Source organism: Protopterus annectens, chromosome 13.part0, assembly GCF_019279795.1.
Source record: "Protopterus annectens isolate FY-2018-M chromosome 13.part0, PAN1.0, whole genome shotgun sequence".
NCBI classification, from domain to species: Eukaryota; Metazoa; Chordata; order Ceratodontiformes; family Protopteridae; genus Protopterus; species Protopterus annectens.
Window position 1 is genome coordinate 635,865,923 of NC_056747.1, and position 21,135 is coordinate 635,887,057.

General features: G+C 39.7%; 1 protein-coding gene across 1 annotated transcript in view; it reads right to left on the reverse strand.

The window, feature by feature from the left end:
* Nucleotides 1-21,135, reverse strand: part of ULK2 (unc-51 like autophagy activating kinase 2) — a 711,692-nt gene that overhangs the window by 606,330 nt on the left and 84,227 nt on the right. The window contains exon 3 of the mRNA XM_044054320.1: nucleotides 3,354-3,446. Coding sequence (XP_043910255.1) covers nucleotides 3,354-3,446 — 93 coding nt within the window. The remainder of the gene's footprint in view (nucleotides 1-3,353; nucleotides 3,447-21,135) is intronic.

The following is a 21,135-nucleotide window of genomic DNA, read 5'->3' on the forward strand; positions in this document are numbered from 1 at the left end:
AAACTAATAAATAATTGGAATAAAATATTTTTCTCCATGGAAGACAGACTCACATTAATAAAAATGACCATTCTACCAAAATGTCTACTTTATACACAATATTTAACTCTAATCCCTCCAAAAAATACTTCATGCAAATAAATACCATACTAATTAAGTTCCTTTGATTTTCTCAAAAACAGAGAATAGCTTAAAATTAAAATATAAGAGGTTGGAATGATGGAGGAACTGGCCTCCCTAACACTGAAATGTACTCAAACTCTACTATTATCAACACAGTCTTACACTGGTTAAGTGCTACTTATACCTCAAGTTGGAAACAACTACATGAAACTTATATAATATCTAGCAGTAATTATAAAACTCAAATAGACTCCTTGTTAGGAATTAGTAAAATATATTGGATACTGCGGTATTATTGTCTATATAACAAGAAGCTCAATCATCTTACAAATGATATCAATCTAATATTTATTTCCTTTAAAACTGTAATAGAAAGTAACTATAGCATTAAACAATTACTTTTTCTTATCTTTTCTACTGCAAACACTCCAGATTGCTTAGAGTCCTTTAATATAAATAAAATGCTAAATTTTAAAGATAATTTAAAATTCTGGTATCAATTTTAGATAATAAAAAAGTACACCCAGCAAACATACGTTTAGCTAGATACAATGTTATACAAGATAACTGGTTGACATTACAAACTTTATGACAGTTTGTTGATAATAAATTACAATTATCAATAAATTCAGAGACAAAACTGCTTTGCCAAAAATGCTACAACTGTTAATATGTAATAACTTGACAAGTAGGGACCATAAATTATGTAGTTCTATCATATATAAAATCCTGCAAGATGAATTCTTAGCATTCGATTTAACCTTTTGGGACTACTGTACAGAAGTAAACAAATCTTTATCAGCTGATAATAAGATATTGTTATTAAAATCAGTGAATAATACCGCATCCTTTCTCTATTGGAAGTTAAATACCTGGAAATTTTTAAATAGAAGTTTTTTCACTCCTCATAAAATAGCTATTATTTCAAAGAACAAAGAATTAAAATGCTGGTGATTTGATGAATTATTGGAAGCTAACTGGGTCCATATGTTTATTGAATGTAGAGTTGCCTTACCATTTTGGGATGACTTTAAATATTTTGTAAAGGCTCTGTGGTCTGATAATTGTTATGTTACAGATTCCTTACTGTTATTTAATGTTCCTATGCCAATGGATGATTGTTTATAGTTGTGCACAGTTGAATTCTTCTTGTTTCTTTGGCTTTTTACTTCTCTTTTATGTTGTTTCAAGCAGGTACAGTTGTTATGATTGTTAACTCTGGTTGTAAATTCAAATAAAAAGTTGTTCAAAAAAAAAGAATATGAAATAGGCCAGCTCCATGTCACTGAGGGACAAATCCATAAACTAGAGGACTTCCGCAGAGGTAGAAAAGAAACAGTTTTTGAAGTTAAATGAACCTGTACTGCTTTTGGGGTATAGAACTTTCTGCTCTAGCACCATACAGTCTATGAAAGTGTCATGTTGTGATCCCAGATGATAATCAAACATGTTCTACCTTTGGCAAATTTTCTAAATAAAGTAGTGGACCCTGAGGAAGAAAATGGTGGGCCTAAGCCTAGCACTGGGGGAATAAAGAAACAAAATTAGTCATCAGAATTGAAGAAAAGATGAAGAAAAAATGCAGCAAGAGGGAGAAATGTAACATAAAAAAGAGAATGCAAACTCACTCTATACCCCTCAAACAACTTGATTTTTGTTTTTAAACGGTAGCCCCAGGCCATTACTTCATAATGAAAACTATCATTTGGCAAGTGACTGAAAAAAAGCAGAGATGCATTATGAGAAATGAGTGTGTGACTGATAGCCTGGGAAAGTTTAATCGGTGAAGAAGTCTTACTGTCTGCAGCATCTGTCCTATTAGTTATTGAAGACAGACTTCTTATCAAAATCTCACTGATATTATCCAGCACAAACTTATTTGCTTCACTGAGAATAATATCTCAGTCTGTTTTCATAATTACATTACTTATTGCATCATAGTTTATAATGGTAAATAGCAGAAGAATAGGAAGGACAACTTACTTAAACTTAAGTTTGATTTTACTCTTGAGTTAAGATGATGATATTATCTATGCTAATTACAGACGGTACAACTACAGCTGGAGTACTGAAACGGCCAAGCCATGTCAGGATGGTATGTAACCTAATGCTATCCCTAGCTGGATTTCATTCTCTTTGTTACAAACTGTTCAATTAACACAGTCTACTAATATCTGGCATATTTACTTGATGCTAAGTAGTTTACCCATTCACTGTTTGGATACTTAAAATTACCCATAACAGTTATACTTGCACTGAATTTTACATCATGGAGTTTAGTCAGGAAATACTCCTGCTCTGTAAGGGACACAGATGTTGTGATTTTCCTGCTTATAACATTATATTCACCACTAATGGTATTAATTGTTATATGCACAATTTCTAGCCATATTCCTGGCTTCTGGCTTTAAAGTGTTCTTTTACAAATACCGGGACTCAAAACTGTAGCTGGGAAAATTCCTACCCTTGACATTCCCTCAATTGATGCTGCATCCTTGAGCAAAAAAAAAAAAAAAAAATCATCCAGACATAAGGACAAACGTCTTCAGTTCTAAACAAAGAGCTATGTTTTCTCTATAGAAAATGTAGCAAATGTGTATATTAGCACCAACTAGCACCCAGGTGCTGTTTTAAATAATTTGAGCAATAGTAATGTTAACTGTGGCTGCTTAGATGAATGCTGGCATGCGTGCAAGCTCTCATCATTATTTTGTGTTCTTAGCATTGCTGAGTTGCAAGATCTGATCAGCCTACCTTTCTACAGTGCCATCAGTGGACCAATCAGCACTTTTCTATACTGCAGAGCATGCATCAGGGAACTGCTGCCCCCTCTGCCACACCCTAGCTACAGTTTTGTTGAAACTGCTATCTCATCAGGATGCTATGTGTCTAAGTAGCTATCAAACAACTGCAAGGCAGTTTAGTTTAACCCATAAGAGCCCCAGTCCATTCAGTAGAATTCTTTGTTATGAAACAGCCAAAGACATTTTTCAGGTCTGTGTTATTTGTGACTGAAAGCAGTATGGTACAGCCATTTTGCATTACTTTACATAACATACTTAAGCAAGTGTGTGCAACAAAAGTCCCCTTTGAACCCGTGGCAATAAAAAAAAAAAAAAGTTGAACATCAACCTTTACTGAACAAAAATCCAAAATTTAGAAGTCTACAGCATACTTATTTTGCCTTAATTAAACTTCCAGTTCTAAAACATTTTTAGAAAGAGGCAGACCTTTAATATTTTAATTTCCTTGCCAAGTAGTATCTGGGACTTGGAAAGATTCTTCTTGTTGATACTCTTGATGGCCACCTCCCAATCAGTTTTCTGCAATAACAAAAAAAAAATCACACAACTCATCAGCTGAATGAAAAAGAATTCACACTAATGAAATAGCAGACTAAGAAACAAACATGCATACCATTGTTAGATTAAGTATGATCCTAGAACAGGCAACAATTTCTCCGCATACCTAAATGTTTCATTTCTGCTTATTCTACATGTCTGAAAAGGTGAATGCACCACTCCCATAAAGATGCATCCTAAAGTCAACCTCTAACTTGTGCTATTACATACCAGCAAACACTTAAATAGATTAATATACAGTGCAAAGGATCAGAAACAGGCCTAAATAAAGGAAGGGGCCACTTATAAAATAGCATGGTGCACAGAGTAAGCTGCACAATTACAATATGGCCTTTGTTAATTGAAGATTAACTGTGACAGCAACGGAGCAAAATACAGTTCAGAAAACATTCAACAAAGTAAGCAATAGGAAGCAATGAATCCTCAATGTATGCATCTCCAGTGTCTTAGAAAGAAGCAAGTACTACAAAGGTTAAAGCAACTTTTTCATATTCTTAACACACTGTGGCATTTAATGAGTTAAATGCTGTGATGTACTTGTATTACTTCATTCCTTATTTGTCTGAGCCATTTTTCATAAAAAAGCTTTATAAATTTTTTATTAAACCACTGCCCAAATAAATTTAGTATATCCCTCAGTGACATCAACTGAGGAATAATGCGAGGTGTGTCCACAGACTTTAATGAACACATCTTTATGTGCGCAAGATGATGTGTCTATTAAAGTTTATGAATGAACCATACATTTTCCTTATACTAATATTACTGAGGTTAAAATTTACTTCTTAGCCTCAGTGACAAATTCATGGAGAAAGCAGTATTTTTCAAAACTGATTATTAAAAAAGAAGCAGCCAAAATCAATCGCTGATGGACCAAAAATGCTGTTCAACAAATTGTGCACCACATACAGTGGTGGTAACGTACATTTATTTTTATGAACAAATCACATTAAGAAAGTCATTATTATAGCAATAACCCACGCCTGGGTGTGGGTAATGTGGGATTTACCCACGGTTGGCGTGGTTTGGTCGAGGCAAAGCCGAGGACCAAACAAAGACAACCGTGGGTAATCCGCATTACCAGAATCGTTATTGCTATTATCTATGACATTATTTAAGAAAAGAAATAATTACTTTTCTTAAATAATGGCATTGTATAATACCTCTTTGCTGCCCTTCGCGGCTGTCTGGTATCCGGTAGTTCTGATGTACTGCGCATGCCTATGCAGTACATCAGAGCTGTGGCCAAAAGCAACGGAGAAAGCAAGATCTCCGTTGCTTTTACTGTTTTGCTATGTTAAATGGGTTTAACATGGCGAGACAGCTTTAAAATAAGCAGCGGAGATCTCCGTTGCTTATTTTCAAGCTGTCTCGCTATGTTAAACCCATTTAACATAGCGAAACAGTAAAAACGGAGCTCTTGCTTTCTCCGTTGTTTTTAAACCTGTCTCGCTATGTTAAATGGGTTTAACATGGCGAGACAGCTAAAATAAGCAGCGGAGATCTCCGTTGCTTATTTTAAAGCTGTCTCTATGTTAAACCCATTTAACATAGCGAACAGGTTTTAAAAAGCAACAGAGAAAGCAAGATCTCCGTTGCTTTTTACACACTGTGTCGCTATGTTAAAGGAGTTTAACATAGCGAGACAGCTTTAAAAAAAGCAACGGAGATCTCCGTTGCTTTTTTTTAAACCTGTCTCGCTATGTTAAACTCTTTTAACATAGCGAGACAGTGTTTTAAAAGAGACTTATACTAATGGAAAAAGTCTGGGCGACCGGACCTTTTTCCATTAGTGTAAGTCGATTTACAACATGCACGCTGGCCAATCAGCGTGCACGTTTTGGAATATTAATGGGGGGTCATGGTATAATAAACATTTTATAATGATCATGACAACTGTCATAAAATAAAATAAATAAGTAGCTAAGTGGTGCTTGTTTTCTACATATTACAGGAGAGAAGTGCCTGAAATTTAACAGTACTACGTCCCCTAAAAAACTTCCAAACAAGTTTGCAAACTAGCTCTGGCTAAAATGTAGTTAAAAATGAATCCCTTCATATTTTATTTTCCTACATATTTCAAGACTGTAATATACTATCACAGTATGCCATCTAAAGCTTAAAAATAGCACAGCAGAGCAACAGAAAACTTCCACACAACAGTTTAAAATGTAAAAGACACAATACTACTTTTTCGCCAGAAGTGGAGATTAAATAAATGACCAGAAAATGTTCCAGGATATAGTCTCCTGAAATGCTGCAATGTATTACTGGATCAGTATTTTCTAGATAACATGTACTGAGACAGTCAAAATTTCAGTTGCAGCTGATGGAACAAAATGCTCTGACCTAACAAAAAATGGAAAAGCTGAAGACATGGAATGAATGAAATACTACATCAAAAATAGTTACGTACGAAAATAAGCTCCTAGCTCTCTTACAGAACTGGTCTTCAAAGCACATTTCAGAGATTTCAAATACAGAAAGGTTCTCACCACAACATAACTAAGAAGATATATGACTAGACCTGTTGCTTTCCCTTTAAGATAAAGAAAAGCTAAAGACAGGATGCAAAAAAACTCCCTTACCAGCCTCAGTAAGAAGCTGAGATCCCTCATAAAATCCTCCAAAGCTAGTTATGAAAATAAAATTGCCAAAGATTCCAAAGGCAACCACAAGGCATTCTATAACTATGTCAAGAATCTAAATGGCAATGCTCAGATCTGCTCTGAGCTATAACAGAATGTCATTAAATATACTGACCCCAAAGATATTGCCAATATCCTGGCAGATCAATTCAATGCCAACTTCACCCCCCCCCCACCCCCTAAACGGCTCATCTCAATACTGGAAGACTGTCAAATTCCGATAATAACAGCCACACAGGTAAAAAACGCACTCTCCAAAGCTAAGAATACAGCATCCATGGGACCAGATGACATCCCGGGCTGTGTATTACATGAACTACAAAATGAACTGGCACCTCACCTAAGTGTCATGTTTAATCATAGCCTCACCTCAGGCTTCGTGCCCACTGAGTGGCGCACATGTACAGTTATCCCACTCCACAAGGGGGGATCCACCTTGGATCCTTGGAACTACTGCCCCAGAGGTCTGACAAGCCTGATCTGCAAGGCCATGGAACGTATTATCATGGAACTTATAAACAAAGACATTGGCAACTTTCAAACACTGGACCACACCCAGTTTGGGTTCGTGAAGGGCTGATCTTGTCTCCTAAACCTGACTGACTTCTTCGAATCAGTCTCCAGAGCCGTGGACAAGGGTTAGGCGGTCCACACAGCCTATCTGGACTTCGCCAAGGCCTATGACACAATCCCCCACTCTGGTATCATAGATAGACTTACTAAGCTGGGCATTAATCCCTACATCACTTGATGTGTTGCCAACTGGCTTACTGACAGAACCCACACTGTAAATGTAGCAGACTCCAAATCCAGCTCCAGACAAGTGACAAGTGGAGTACCTCAGGGTTCAGTCCTGGGACTGCTCTAGTTTGGCATCTACTTCTCTGAAGTACAGGCCAACACTAAGGGACTCTGGCTAACAAAGTTTGCAGATGACTGCAAACTGGGAGCCATTATTTTATCCCAAAATGATGTGGATATTCTACAAAAGGGCCTTATAGAAACAGATGCTTGGTTTCAGAGCCATGGGCTCAAGTTCAATGCCAAGAAAATAGAAGTTATGTACTTACCATAATGTTCCATGTGAGTTGTTTATCTCTCCTTTAGTCTCACTGATGGGTTGGAGCCGATCCTCGGCTCCGACACGGCCGATAGCAAGCTCAAGGTTTGCCAGTAGCTCGAGACCAGCCCCTTATCCCACCATGCACTGCTAGAATTACCTCAGATCTTGTTTGCTGCGAATAATAGGTCTATACATATATATACATATATACAACCTATACATACTCTCTTATATATATCTACGAAGAAGAGTACCCAAAGGAAAAGAGAAATATTGAATAACCAGGATGGCACTAGCCTCTAAGTCAACAGTCAGCCAGGAGGGGGAAGGAGGGAGGGACGTGAGAATAAAGGCGAGATAAACAACTCACATGGAACGTTATGGTAAGTACATAACTTCTATATGTGAAGTTGTTAATCTCACCGATTATTCTCACTGATGGGTAGCGTCCCTAGCACCCTCAACCCTGGGTGGCTCATGGGAGTATGTTCTTCAGTACTGTAGAACCAAAGGAAGACCTGTCCCTAGAAGCCTTATCTACTTTGTAATGTGAGATAAAGGTATGAGGGTTAGACCAAGTGGCTGCAGCGCAAATATCGTCAAGGGGCAATTTAGCTTGAAAAGCAGAAGAGGTAGAGACAGCTCTGGTAGAATGAGCTTTTGGTTTGTGTGTTAAAGGCATGTTCACATTTTCATAAACAAAGGATATAAAATCGGATAAACATTTAGATAAGGTTGTTTTAGCCACTTGATTGCCTTTTCTTGCTTCTGAGAAGGCTACAAAAAGTTGATCTGATTTCCTAATATCCTTAGTTCTGTCAAGATGAAATCTGAGCTGTCTGTGAACATCAAGTTTGTGCAGCATATATTCCAATTTGTTAGAGTGGTTGTGGAAGAACACTGGTAGTTCAATGACCTGATTGATGTTTGACTCAGAACAGACTTTAGGTAAAAAAGAGGGGTTCATTCTGAGAGATACTCTATCAGCATGGAAGATCATGTAGGGTGGTCTGATGGATAATGCTTGAAGTTCTGACACTCTGCGGGCAGACATAATGGCCACAAGAAAAATTGTTTTCCATGATAAGAATTTTAAATCACAAGTAAAAGCAGGTTCAAAGGGAGGAAGAATAAGCTGAGACAGCATAAGGTTTAAATTCCAGGGAGAAAAGGGAATTTTGATCGGAGGTCTCATATGAAGAACGCCTTTAAGGAAGGTTTTGGATAATTTATGGCTCATAATATTTGAGCCATCAAGACCAAGGTGAAAATTTGAGCTAGCAGCTAACTGAACTCGAACTGTAGCAGCTGCTGCCAACTTACTTAAAAATTTTTGTCAAAATTTCCAAGATCGAAGATAGCGGAGCCCGAAAAAGGTCAATGTTCTGTGCGTTGGCACAATCTGAGAATCTTTTCCATTTGCTGCCACATAATTTCCTGGTAGATGGCTTGTGAGAGAACAAGAGAATCTGTCTTGTATCTTCTGAAATTGAATGAAGCCTGGCAATTAGGGGAAGTGGATTAGCCAAGCATTCAGTTTCAGGGACTGCAGAGAAGGACGAAGGTCCCCTGATGGGTGCGTCAGAAGGTCCGGAACTGAGTCCAGGATCCATGGATCCTCCAACAGGAAACAAATCTGTCAAGACCAGTAGGGGGCTATGAGTACAACCTTCCTTCCCAGTGATTTTGCTTTCTGTAGAAATCTAGGTATTAATGGGAAGGGTGGAAATTCATAAAGGAGACCTGGGGGCCAATCGTGTAAAATTGCATCTCTCGGGGGATGACCAGGAGGTGGTATCAGGGCAAAGTAGCTTCTGCATTTTGAATTGATGTGGCTGGCAAAAAGGTTGCAGCAAGGCTGGCCCCATTTGCGGAAAATCAACTCCGCAACCTGTTGATTGAGAGACCACTCGTGAGGGAGTAATATTGCCCTGCTTAGCTTGTCTGCTATGACGTTGAATTTCCCCGGGATGTGTGTTACTAACAGAAAATGCTGGGATGACACAGCCCATTGCCAAACCCTGAGGGCTTCTCGACAAAGGGGGTAAGACTTGGTTCCGCCCTGCTTGTTCAAGTACCAGACTACTGACATGTTGTCAGTCTGAATTGCAATAGTCCCTAGAGGGAGAGAGTCCTGAAAGTACTGCAATGCTAGAAGTACCACTCTCCGCTCTAGAACATTGATGGGCAGATGTGATTCTTGATCTGTCCATGTGCCTTGGGCAGTCTTTCCCTGAAAATGCCCCCCCCCCCACCCTATCCGGGCAGTGTCCGTGGTCACAATGGCTACTGGGGGGGGGGACAAAGGGTCTCCCTACTGTAACATGAAGAGATGTCAACCACCACCAAAGGTCTCTCCTGCAAGAATCCGTGATAAGAATCATGTGGTGCATTGGTAGCTTCTGGTAAGACCACTGAGTGAAAAGAAGCCATTGAAGGATTCGCACATGCATCCTTGCAAGTGGTATAGCCAGGATTGCTGCCGCCATCAAACTTGGTACTTTCAATACCTCCGCTGCTGTAGCTTTGTTCTTTGACACCAGTGAGCTGACGTTTTGGCAAAGAAGGGAGACTCTTTTGATAGGGAGATGTAGAGTGGTGGTTGAGGTATCTAACTCTGCTCCTATAAAAACGGTATGCTGAGATGGCGATAAGGCAGACTTTTCAAAGTTGATCGTAATGCCTAATTGATGGCAGAGTGTATTGTGTTGCCTGAGTTAATTGATGCCTGGTGGTAGCGGTGAGGAGCTAATCATCTAAGTATGGAAACACCTGGAATCCTAGATGCCTCAGGTGAGCTGTGACCACTGCCACGCATTTGGTGAACACTCTGGGGCTTAAGTGAGACCAAAGGGCAGGGCTCAAAACTGGTAATGATTGGCTCCTAGCCAGAAGCGCAGATTATCTCTGGAGCGTCTGTCCATCTTTATGTGATAGTACGCATCCTTGAGATCTATGGAGCACATCCAATCGCCTTTCCATAAAAAGGAAAGAATGGACTGAAGCATGACCATTCGGAACTTCACTTTCTTTATGAACTTGTTGGGTCTGTTGAGGTCCAAGATAGGTCTCCAGTCCCCTGTTTTCTTTGGTACCAAAAAGAATCTTGAGTAAGTTCCGAATCCGACTTGGTCTGCTGGGACTGGTTGGATGACTCTTTTTTTCTAGCAATCTGTGGACCTCTACGATTGCTTGTTCCCTGAGATTGGGTGGAACATCTGGGATTTTTTTGATAGGAATGGGAGGGGTAAAGAACGGCATGAAATATCCTCTGGAAATGATGCTTTGTACCCAAGTATCCGATCTTATGTTTATCCAGGCTTCTGGGTACAAAGCCAAGCGACCCCCGACTGCCTCCAGAGCCAAACATTCAGGTCCCCTTTCAGGAGCGCTGGTAGGACTGACCGGAGAACTGACTCCTGTCACCCTGTTGCTGCGGACCCCCCTCTGCCACAGGGGCGGCGTCTTCTGTTATAACCCCCTCCTCTGCCTCTAGAGGGGGTTTCACCACGTGTGTCATGAAAGGCTGCTTGAGTTTTTCGGAACCAAATGCTTCCCCCTCTAGGGCCCTTGGGGTAGGGCCGAGTAGGAGTGGAAAAGCAGACCTCAACAGCAGATAAAGTCTTGCCTTCCTGTTCACACCTGGTTAAAGTTTCCTTTACTTTGGGCCCAAACAGTGATGAGCCATCAAATGGGGTATTAATAAAAGAAGATTTGAAGGGTTCCGCAAAGGAACAGAAATACACCCAGGCTTGTCTGCGAAGAGCAATGCCCGAACTAGCAGCTCTACTCGAACCATCAGCTGCATAGGATATGAGATGCATGGACGAGTTCACTACTTAGTTAAGGGTAGCGAGCTGGGCTTTGACTTTGTCGGCCACTCCTGCAGCTACTGTACCCTGGAGAGTATCTCCTAGCTCTTTCAGGAGATCTCTCTGTAGTCTTGTAAAATGGGTCAAGTGGTTCAGTGATCGCAGAGAAAAAGTCGCTGAACTAAACATGCGCTTCCCATATCTATCCATAACCCTAGAATCTCTGTTAGGGGGATGGATAGAAGAGGATGTCTCAGATACTTCCTTTTTGGTGGCTGCAGCCACCACCATGGCATCCACAGGCACTCCTTTTGTCAAAAAAGGTTTATCGACTGGGGCAGATATGAATTTATTGGGTCTACGAAGGACAGGTTCCATGGCCACCGGTGACTCCCACGCCTTATGAGAGATCAAATCCATGAGCTCGTCGTAAGGCGGAGACACCCAAGAAGTGGAAGGTTGAGACCCAAAAGCCTTCAAGAGCACAGACTCATCCTCAGTAGGGGTCTTGGACTGCCAGTCGCCCCACTGACTAAGGATCTCTAGTATCTCTGCAAAAGAGATATTCTCAGAGAGGGACCAAGGGGACCCTTCTGACTCATCTAAGTCCGTGTCAGATGTCAAAGACTCCTGTGGGGAGTCTAAGTGCCTCCTCTTGCACAGTCTCTTTCTGGGCACCTCCTCAGTGGGAGTGCCTGGGGAGGTCTCAGAAGAGCAGGGGACACCCTGTGGGGGTACTTGAGGCTCAAGGTCTCTACGCTTAGAGGGGTCGGTAAATGCAGAAGTAGACACAGGAGCTTGAGGGGAGAGAGAAAGCTGAACCAATGCTGATGTTGTCTTTGGAGACAAAACTCTCCTCATAGCATCGAAGGAACCATGGCTCCGACGAGGAGGAGTGGACGGACCCGAGAGTACCGTCCGATCTTCCCGCACTGAAACCCTGGGCTCCGAGCCTGAGGTAGGAGCCAAGCTCATCCGAGCCGAAGTCCCGAGAGGGAGAGTTGGCACCGACAAGTCGGTGCGACTATCCTCCCCAGACCCAACTGGAGAGCGTCGGCTCCTAGAGCCCTCGGTCGGCACTGAGGACATCCGAGTAGATGGAGCTGATAACCCTGGAGTGGATATCGGCTCCAAGGGTCCAACCACCATCGGTTCGACTTCCCTCAGCTCTGACAGTTCAGTACGGCCTGGAGGACAAGTAGACAAGTTCGGTTCCATGGTCTTCAGCACCGACAAGCTGGTCGGGGCCGACAACAATTTGGCAAGTCCTGGTGCCTATAAAAGCTTCTGCACTAGCCGATCCATGTCCAAATCAGAAAGGCTGACTGAAGACTTAGCTGAATGCACCGAAGGTGCTGACTGGAGCAGAGGTGAAGAAGGAACTTCATAGACCGGCTCCGATACTGAATGCTGGCTCCGAATCAAAGGTACACTCGGTTACGATGACTGTGGAACCGATGATCCTCCTTCTGAAACTTTAGCCTTTTTGGATACCTTATCTGAAGACTTGGATTTTGAAGATTTGGAAGACGTACTAGCACCTTCATGGCTATTCAAAACCTCTGAAAAAGATATCCTCTGTCTATAAGTTTCCTCCTTTTCTCCAAGAGTACTCTTGAAGAGAAGGAGTGACAAATGCTATAGGTGTCTTGGAGGTTCTTGGCCCCCAAGCAGTAGACACATTGAATATGTCCATCAGTGATGGACATTTTCTGCCCACAATCTGGGCATTTTTTAAAACCCGATTTGGGATGGGATTTCTCCCTATCCTCTGACATACTGAGAAAAAAAAAAAAAGTAAATATATTCACAAACAACTAAGCCCAATCTGGGCACTATCTACAACAGTAATATAGATATATAAATAAAAATATAATACAAATATGGGACTAAGAGTCCCACAGAAAAAAACTGCTAAAGGGATTAATAGTAGGAAAAAGAGCTAAAGGCCCACACAAACTAAAAAGCCAATAAGTCCCTAATTTAAACTATCTAAACTGTCTAAACTATCTAAAAATAATAAGAACTAACACACACTACATAAATATATCAAAAAGGAAAACTTTTTAAAAACTTGCTGTTTCTAAAATGGTCCGAGCTATCTGGATCACCGAGATCTCTCTTGCTGTGGCAAACTAGATCTGAGGTAATTCTGGCAGTGCATGGTGGGATAAGGGGCTGGTCTCGAGCTACTGGCAAACCTTGAGCTTGCTATCGGCCGTGTCGGAGCCGAGGATCGGCTCCAACCCATCAGTGAGAATAATCGGCGAGATTAACAATTTCACATTGTATAGTTATCCCCTTTGGGAAAAAACATGTACCCATGAATTACCACACAGGTGGCAGTACACTAAACACTGAAAGTGTGATAACAGACTTAGGGACACAGGTGGACAGTGGTCTTGCCTTCGATAACCACATCGCCACAACAGTCAAGAAATCCTTCTATGTGACACACCTCATCACTAAGGGCTTTTCATCCAGAAAAAAAGGAGGTCATTGTCCCATTGTACTCATCCCTCATTAGACCCATTATAGAATACAATGCCCTGTTTGATATATACCTCTCAAGACATCTGCAACAACTGGAAAGGCCGCAGAAATACCTCACTAAAAGAATCACAGGCCTAAAGCAGATGCCCTACACTGACCGCCTTAAGAAATTCCAGCTATACTCTGTCGCATATCGTCTACTCAGAGGCGATCTCTGCTTAACATACAAGGCCATGTCAAACCCAGAGCTGTTGGACATGCTACACTTAAAGAAATCCTAATCCCTCAGAGCCATCTAAACCTTGTCATCACAATAAACAAAACATGCTGGAGGGATAGGTTCCTGACCCAGAGACTCTCCAGACAGTGGAATAGTCTGCCCATACATGTCAAGCAGAGCACCTCTTTGGCCTTCTTCAAAAGTAACCTTGACAATTGGATGGGAGAAAGGAAATTCACCCCGGGGATCATGTCAGTAGCCTTGCTAGACAGGGGTCCAGGGAAGTAAATAGTGTGGGAAGAAATAGCCAGGGAATTGTTATGGCTAGGTTTGTATAGGCCCTAGGACCGATAGCCTAGTACCAACCTATGAACGGCATCAAGGTTAAAAATAAGATGGGTTTACTTTAAACTGACAGCAAACTGGAAAGCTATCAAAAAAGCCATCATTTATGTGGATAGGTAATACTAACCCCCCCCCCCCACAAAAAAAAAATCATTTACTGACAACAGTATGTGAAATGTTTTAAATGCAAAATGATACATTAAATGTGGCATTAACTGCAATTTCAACTCAAATTAACGTCCAAACCAAAACCCATTCATCAGCAGTGATGCCAGCTAGAGGAGCTAAGAAGAATGCCTAAGTGGGTTGTAAAGGTAAAAAGCAAGTCATGTTGGCTTCATTTTTAAAGAATCTGAAAAAGTTTTTACACTTTGTCTGACATGGTATACTAAAAGCACCCCATAAACAAAGGCTACTAATACCCACCATAAAGCCAGATCTGTGAATACAGATCCAACTGAAGGAAGCAACATAATTTATACTACAGGTGTTACGATGACTCATACAACGTTCCTAGGCTGCAAGTTCAAATTCCATAATACACTGCTTCGTTCTGCCGCTGTACTTCTGGGCCATGAAAAACAAAGAAAAGAAAAGAAAGCAGAAAGTAAGGAATGGTGGGTGGTTTCTTCCTGCAGTTCTATAACTACTAGCAGATCCAATGATATGCAAACTACCCACTACTTTCATAACTGATGTCAGAGTTGCAGCTGTAAGAAGTAACAGGAGAGAATCCCTAACTCAGTTATCCGCAATTGCTGCTCTAAGAGAAGATTAACCATTATAACTGTGGTCCCAAAGGAAGACGTCTACTTAAATGCTACACCTACTATATAATGCTTTGAAAACGCATTCAGAGTAGACCGAATAACAGTTGTAGAAATGTTGTATAAGGAAACATTAAGAAAGAAGGCCTTTAAAAAGATAAGACAGTTCTGGGAGAATGTGTTTTGGGAGACCGTGTAAAACTTTTGCTATAATTCTATAACAAAATATAATGCAATTAGAAAGCCACTTACAAAGACACTATTTGATAACTTCTTTGGTTTCATACCATTTAGCAAAAAAACAAACAACAGGTCATCTTTTCTTGATAGCTATACTTTGTCTAGATAAAGCCTGAGTTACCTTTGTACAACAATACAATGAAGCATATTACTCTCCTTGGTTACAAACTGGTTATATTACTGAGAAAAAAGTACATATTTCAACAAATGAATCAATATGGTTTGTGTCTCCACAATGAGCATGGATGAAAGGCTTGTAAGCAAAGAAAACTTTAAAATGGAAAAAAAAATCACTATATCTCCATTTTTGTTGCCTTATTAAAAAAAAAAACAAATAAAAAATAAGTAGCCAAGTCAGCACTTTAATCTACCTAATGTCAGGACTTCCATCAGACTTGATTACTTTGAAAGACCAATCCACTTAAATAAATAAAATCAAACATTACAAAGAAACCAATACCATTAAAGAAACAATTAAAATGTTAACTACAGCCATCATACTTGAAATACTTTTTTGAAGGGCTAAAATAATATGTGGGACACGCAGAATTTTTGATCTACTATTAGCCATACAACATAAGAAACAATAAAATTAAAGTGATGCTCTAGACTTTCATCTCCTTAACATAGTGCACTTAATTAAGACCTGCAGATATTTTAGCCCCAAGAATAAGTTGTCAGTTAAAGTTTCCTTTTGTGAAGGACCACCTCCAGCTCAGGCCCTGAAGAGTGTAGTTCAACCTGTTTTAAAACAAAAATGCAAACATTTTAAACTCTGAAAATTAGTTTATTTGGCTATACAGTCTATTCCAAGAGTGTTCCTTTAAAGTGGCACATGTCCTTGTACATACGCAGACACCATTTCCCAAACGTTCTACCAAAATAAAACACCTTCACAATCAGTACACTGAGTGACATATACTACAGATTAATTATTAATAGTGTAGTGGCTAAAACTGCTACAAACTTTTCCATCACAAACAGATGGATAACCAAATTACTCAAGTGTCTGCATTAGGATAAAAAGCATACATAAACATTCGCCCTTTTTTTATCTGATATGCAAACTTCCTTGGACAATAAACTATTTCTTTAAAAATGGTACCCCATGTTATGCTGAAACACAGGTTCTACACAAGAACATATGAGAGTTCATTTTTACCTTGTAGAACCTTCAAGTATGTCTTAACATATAACCTCAAACAAAAATGAATTAATCACACAAACACCCAGCTAGAAAACTGGTGGAGTGAATGCCACCAAACTCCAGGAAACATTACCACCACCACCACCACCAAAGGCTTCCAACCACAGGTTTTGCTCTCCTACTTTGGACAGAATAGAAGAGTCTTTGTAGGTTCTGTTCAAGCAGCTTTATTTCATACAAACACATCACTATAGAGGTTTACTGACTTTAATTTAAGTAACGTATGTACACACTAACAACTGCGATCATGCATGCTCTCACTGTGGCTGCTCTTACAAAATGGTACTAGGAAGTGCACATGTCTAGAATTTATATGTACACGTACAGCCTTGACATGCTACTTAAAGATACAGCACACTTCACTTACATTCTGATCTACATCCTCCCTCTTTGCGAAATAGATCTTACGACATTGTCTATTTAGCATGCAGAAATCACAGGTAATTCTTTGTCATGCATTACACAATACTAAGTACACACACATTTTATATATATATATATATATATATATATATAGCATGCAGAAATCACAGGTAATTCTTTGTCATGCATTACACAATACTAAGTACACACACATTTTATATATATATATATATATATATATATATATATATATATATATATATATATACACACACACACACACACACACACACACACACACACACACAATCACGTCCATATTGCTGCATATTTCACACTAGGCTTTGATACTCCCATATCGTGTGGCATAAAACTGGGAATTAGATTTAGCAACTGGAAATGTCTCTGCAAAATGTTTGACCTGTGGAATGTCTGGAACATTTTCAGGAATGGAATCAGAATTTTAAACACATTCTGGTATGGAAACAGTGTCCGATTTACTCTTAGATTTGAAGTCTGCATCACAGAAAAAATGTTGTGATTGTGATGATGAAGATGATGTTTACAGTTCCTCCTATATTCTACACCTTTGGAATCTACCAAGTAGGATCTTGGCTCAGCACAGATGCCTGTTTGTGTCTTTCGGCTTTTCCCAGTTAGGGGTCGCCACAGCGGAACTCCGGCCCGCTAATGATTGGCAGCAGATTTTTATGTACTAGCTTGCAGGGCCTAATGCACAACCTTCAACGAAGGAACGCCCATTAATGCATGTCGCTACACAGAAGACACTCTAACTGAGAATCGAACGGGCAACGTCTAACTGTGAGGCGACAACGCTACCGCAGCACCACCACTGCAGTATATATCAGCACAGATGCCTGTAATCTGTTCAATTCGATCAAAACCTTTCATTGTCTGCATTCGTAACGCATCTCCTTCCCTCAACAGACAAAGTAATCTGCTCGATCTATCGTAACTAGAATTCTGGATATTATGCTTCTTAACCAATTCAGCCTTGATGGTTTTATTGTTCTTAGGTTTAGGCTTCAATAAACTGGAACTAATGGATAGCGTAGTTCTAATTTGCCTGGAAAGTAGTCTTTGAACAGGTGAGCCAAGAATATCGTCACGGGGTATGTTTCTGACATTAAGCAAATTCAAGAACACAGCAGTATTGTCATACTTTGACTTTCAAGTAATTGCTTTGCACTCTGTACTGCACGTTCAGCTAGACCATTTGACTGAGGATATTCAGGACTACTAGCGAAATGTACAAAGTCCAATTCTTTTGCAAATTTCCGAAACAAATGGCTAGTAAATTGAGTACCATTGTCCGAAAGAACTGTGTGTGAACTACCATAAACTGAGAAATGATGTTTCAGCTTAGTAATAACAGCAGTGGATGATAGGTTAAGTAGTAGATCAATCTCAAACCAATTCGAATAAGAGTCTACCAAAACGAAGTAGTGTTGATTGTTCCACTCAAATATATCAGTTGCAACTGTTGACCAAGGTAGTTCAGAAACTGGACTTAGATGAAGTTGCTCTCTCTGCAAATGCGGTCTAGTACTACTGCATACTGAACAAGATGAAAGTACTTTATCAATGTCTTTTGGTAATGAAGGCTAAATACCAATTCTCTTGGTTTTACCTTCACTGTTGCCTCTGTACCTCATGGCTCTGGATTTTTATTTTCTTTGATCCCAGTTCTGACAACACATCGCTCTCCTACTTTGGACACAATAGAAGAGTCTTTGCAGGTTCTGTTCAAGCAGCTTTATTTCATACAAACACATCACTATAGAGGTTTACTGAATTTAACTTAAGGAACTTATGCATGCTCTCACTGTGGCTGCTCTTACAAAATGGCACTAGGGAATGCACGTGTCTAGAATTTATTTGTGCACGTACAGCCTTGACATGCTACTTAAAGATACAGTCACTTCACTTGCATTCTGATCTACAACAGGGTTATAAAATACTAATTTAATGTTACAGAAAATATTAAAATATTTAGCACTTTCGCTCCTGCAAATGGGAACCTCATCAGAATATGTTAAAAACAGCAAAGAAATTTCCTTAAATAGTAGAATGCTTAAAGGCACAATAACCCAATCCAATACCTATACAAAGGTTTACTATCAGACACTAAGAAACTTCTTTTTAAAAATATTAAGTAGGGAACTCAACATATGTGCATGATTTCCTAATAAAATTTAAAAATACTATAATTATACTTACATATTATACACACACACACACACACACACACACACACACACATTTAAATACACCCCAAACTCACTTGAATAACTGAATTTGCAAATTTCAAAAAGTGAAGGTTTAAAATTGTTCCAGAACAGCCTGATTAGTTGTCCCTTTCTTACCTCTTTAAATGCTCAAAATGAGTATTGTGCTAGACAACAACTATAACTTCTTTGAGGGGGGAGTTTTTAAGCAGATTAAAGCAGTGGCAATGGGGGCAACTTGTGCCCCAGTATATACAAAGTTGGTGTTTTTGGTCTGGAAGAGAAACTATATATTTAAGTCTATTTTTTTTCAAACACTGTAAAGTGTATCTGAGATTCCTGGATGATATTTTTATCATCTGGACAAGTACCAGACTGGATGCCCAAGAGTTTGCAGATTATTTGAATTCTACATATTTTTTTAAGATTTACTTGAAATTTCAACAGTGACGAAATTAATTACCTTAATACCCGGATTAATTTCGAGAAAGATGGTTTCAAATCTAAGATCTTTAGGAAACAGACTTTCAGTAACTCTTATTTGTATTTTGAAAATGGTCACCCTTTAAGCTATATAAGAAGTTTGGTTAAAGGGAAATTTATCAGAGTATCACGTATGGCTTCTAATAAAGAAGACGCTTTTGGGTGAATTCACTAACCTAGAACTTATGTTTAAAGACCGAGGTTATCCCCAAATTTTATTAGTGGTATAAGTAGTAAGATCTATAGAGGATGGGGGTATAATATAAACCACTATTAGGTGCTGATTTATATCAAGATGACAAGCAGGAGGATGGTGGTTTGCCCTTCTCTTCTACCCCCCCCCTCCCAACCCAAATACAATAGAGCACTCATTGTGGAACATAATGATTGTGCACAAAAAAATTAAAGTTATCATCTTCAAGAATTGGAACATTACCAGTTGTTATTCCAATCCAGTGAAGACACTGGGTTCCAGGCCAACTTTTGTATTTAAAATGGCTGTAAATCCATTTTTGAAGGCAACAGAAATGTTGCAGAACTGAATAGAAAGGATGCAGTGGCTAGAAAGTGTGGCAATTGTAAACAATGTTCTGAAATACTTCTAGTGCATGAGGTGTGCCTCAACAATGTTAACAGTGTTGTAAGGCTAAGAGAGGGTAACTGTTAAACAAAAGGTGCTATGTATACTGCAGTTTGTAATGGATGTCCCAGTTTTTATGTGGGAAAAACAGAACATACCTTGCGAGTAAAAATTTTTAGCATTTATATGATGTGAAGAACAAACACATAAATAATGGACTTTACAGACATTATTTTAACTGCAAGGGGGAATGTAAATTTAGATTCGATATTTTGGAGAAGGTTCATATCGACCCGGGGGGGGGGGGGGGACTGGGAATCAAGAATAGAGTTTAAAGAAGAGCCCATGTGCAGGGTCCGAATGGAGAGATGATAAAATCAGCAAGCAAAGGAGAGTAGTATTGCTGGAAATTAATTCATATTCAAGTCCTGGTGAGTACCTTCATGGGATGGACCCTGGTTTTACAAAGTCTCACCAAAACAACACTGATATAAATAGAGTGCATTTTATATAGCATATATCATGGACAGAAGTAGGTTAAAAAATCAAAAAGACAGCTAGATGCGCAAGTCTCAGGATAAAAAAAAGTGTCCAATCCTAGTAGGCACACTGTTGTCAAGACTGGAAAAAAATGACGTGTAGAATCTTCATTAGTGTGGGTCCATGAGATTTCTGCTTAAGTCGTCTGCCAGTGAATTTAGTTTGCCTGGCGGGAATTGAGCTTGCAGGTTCACTTGGTAGTTCAAGGCTGTGTTCCACAGAGCCATGGCTAGTCTGCAGAGTGGGTAGGAATGGGTTCCCCCTGCTTGTTTATGTACCACATAACTGTGGTGTTGTCTGTCTTTACCAATAGTTGTCCTGGAAGAATAAGCTCTTTGAATGCTGTCAGAGCATTCTGTACAACTAACATTTCTTTTTGAATGATATGCAGGTGCATCTGTTTTGGGTTTGATTTGCCCTGAATGCATTGCTCTGCCATGTGAGCCCCCCATGCATAGTCTGATGCATCTGTTGTTAGGGTTTGGGTGGCAGGGGGTAGAGTGAAAGGGAGTCCCTTGTTGTGGTAGCAGGCCTCTGCCCACCAAAGGAACTCTACCCTTAGACAAGGAATTATAGGAATCATTGTTTCCAGGTCCTGAGAATGTTGACACCACAGACTTTTTAGATACCATTGAAGTTT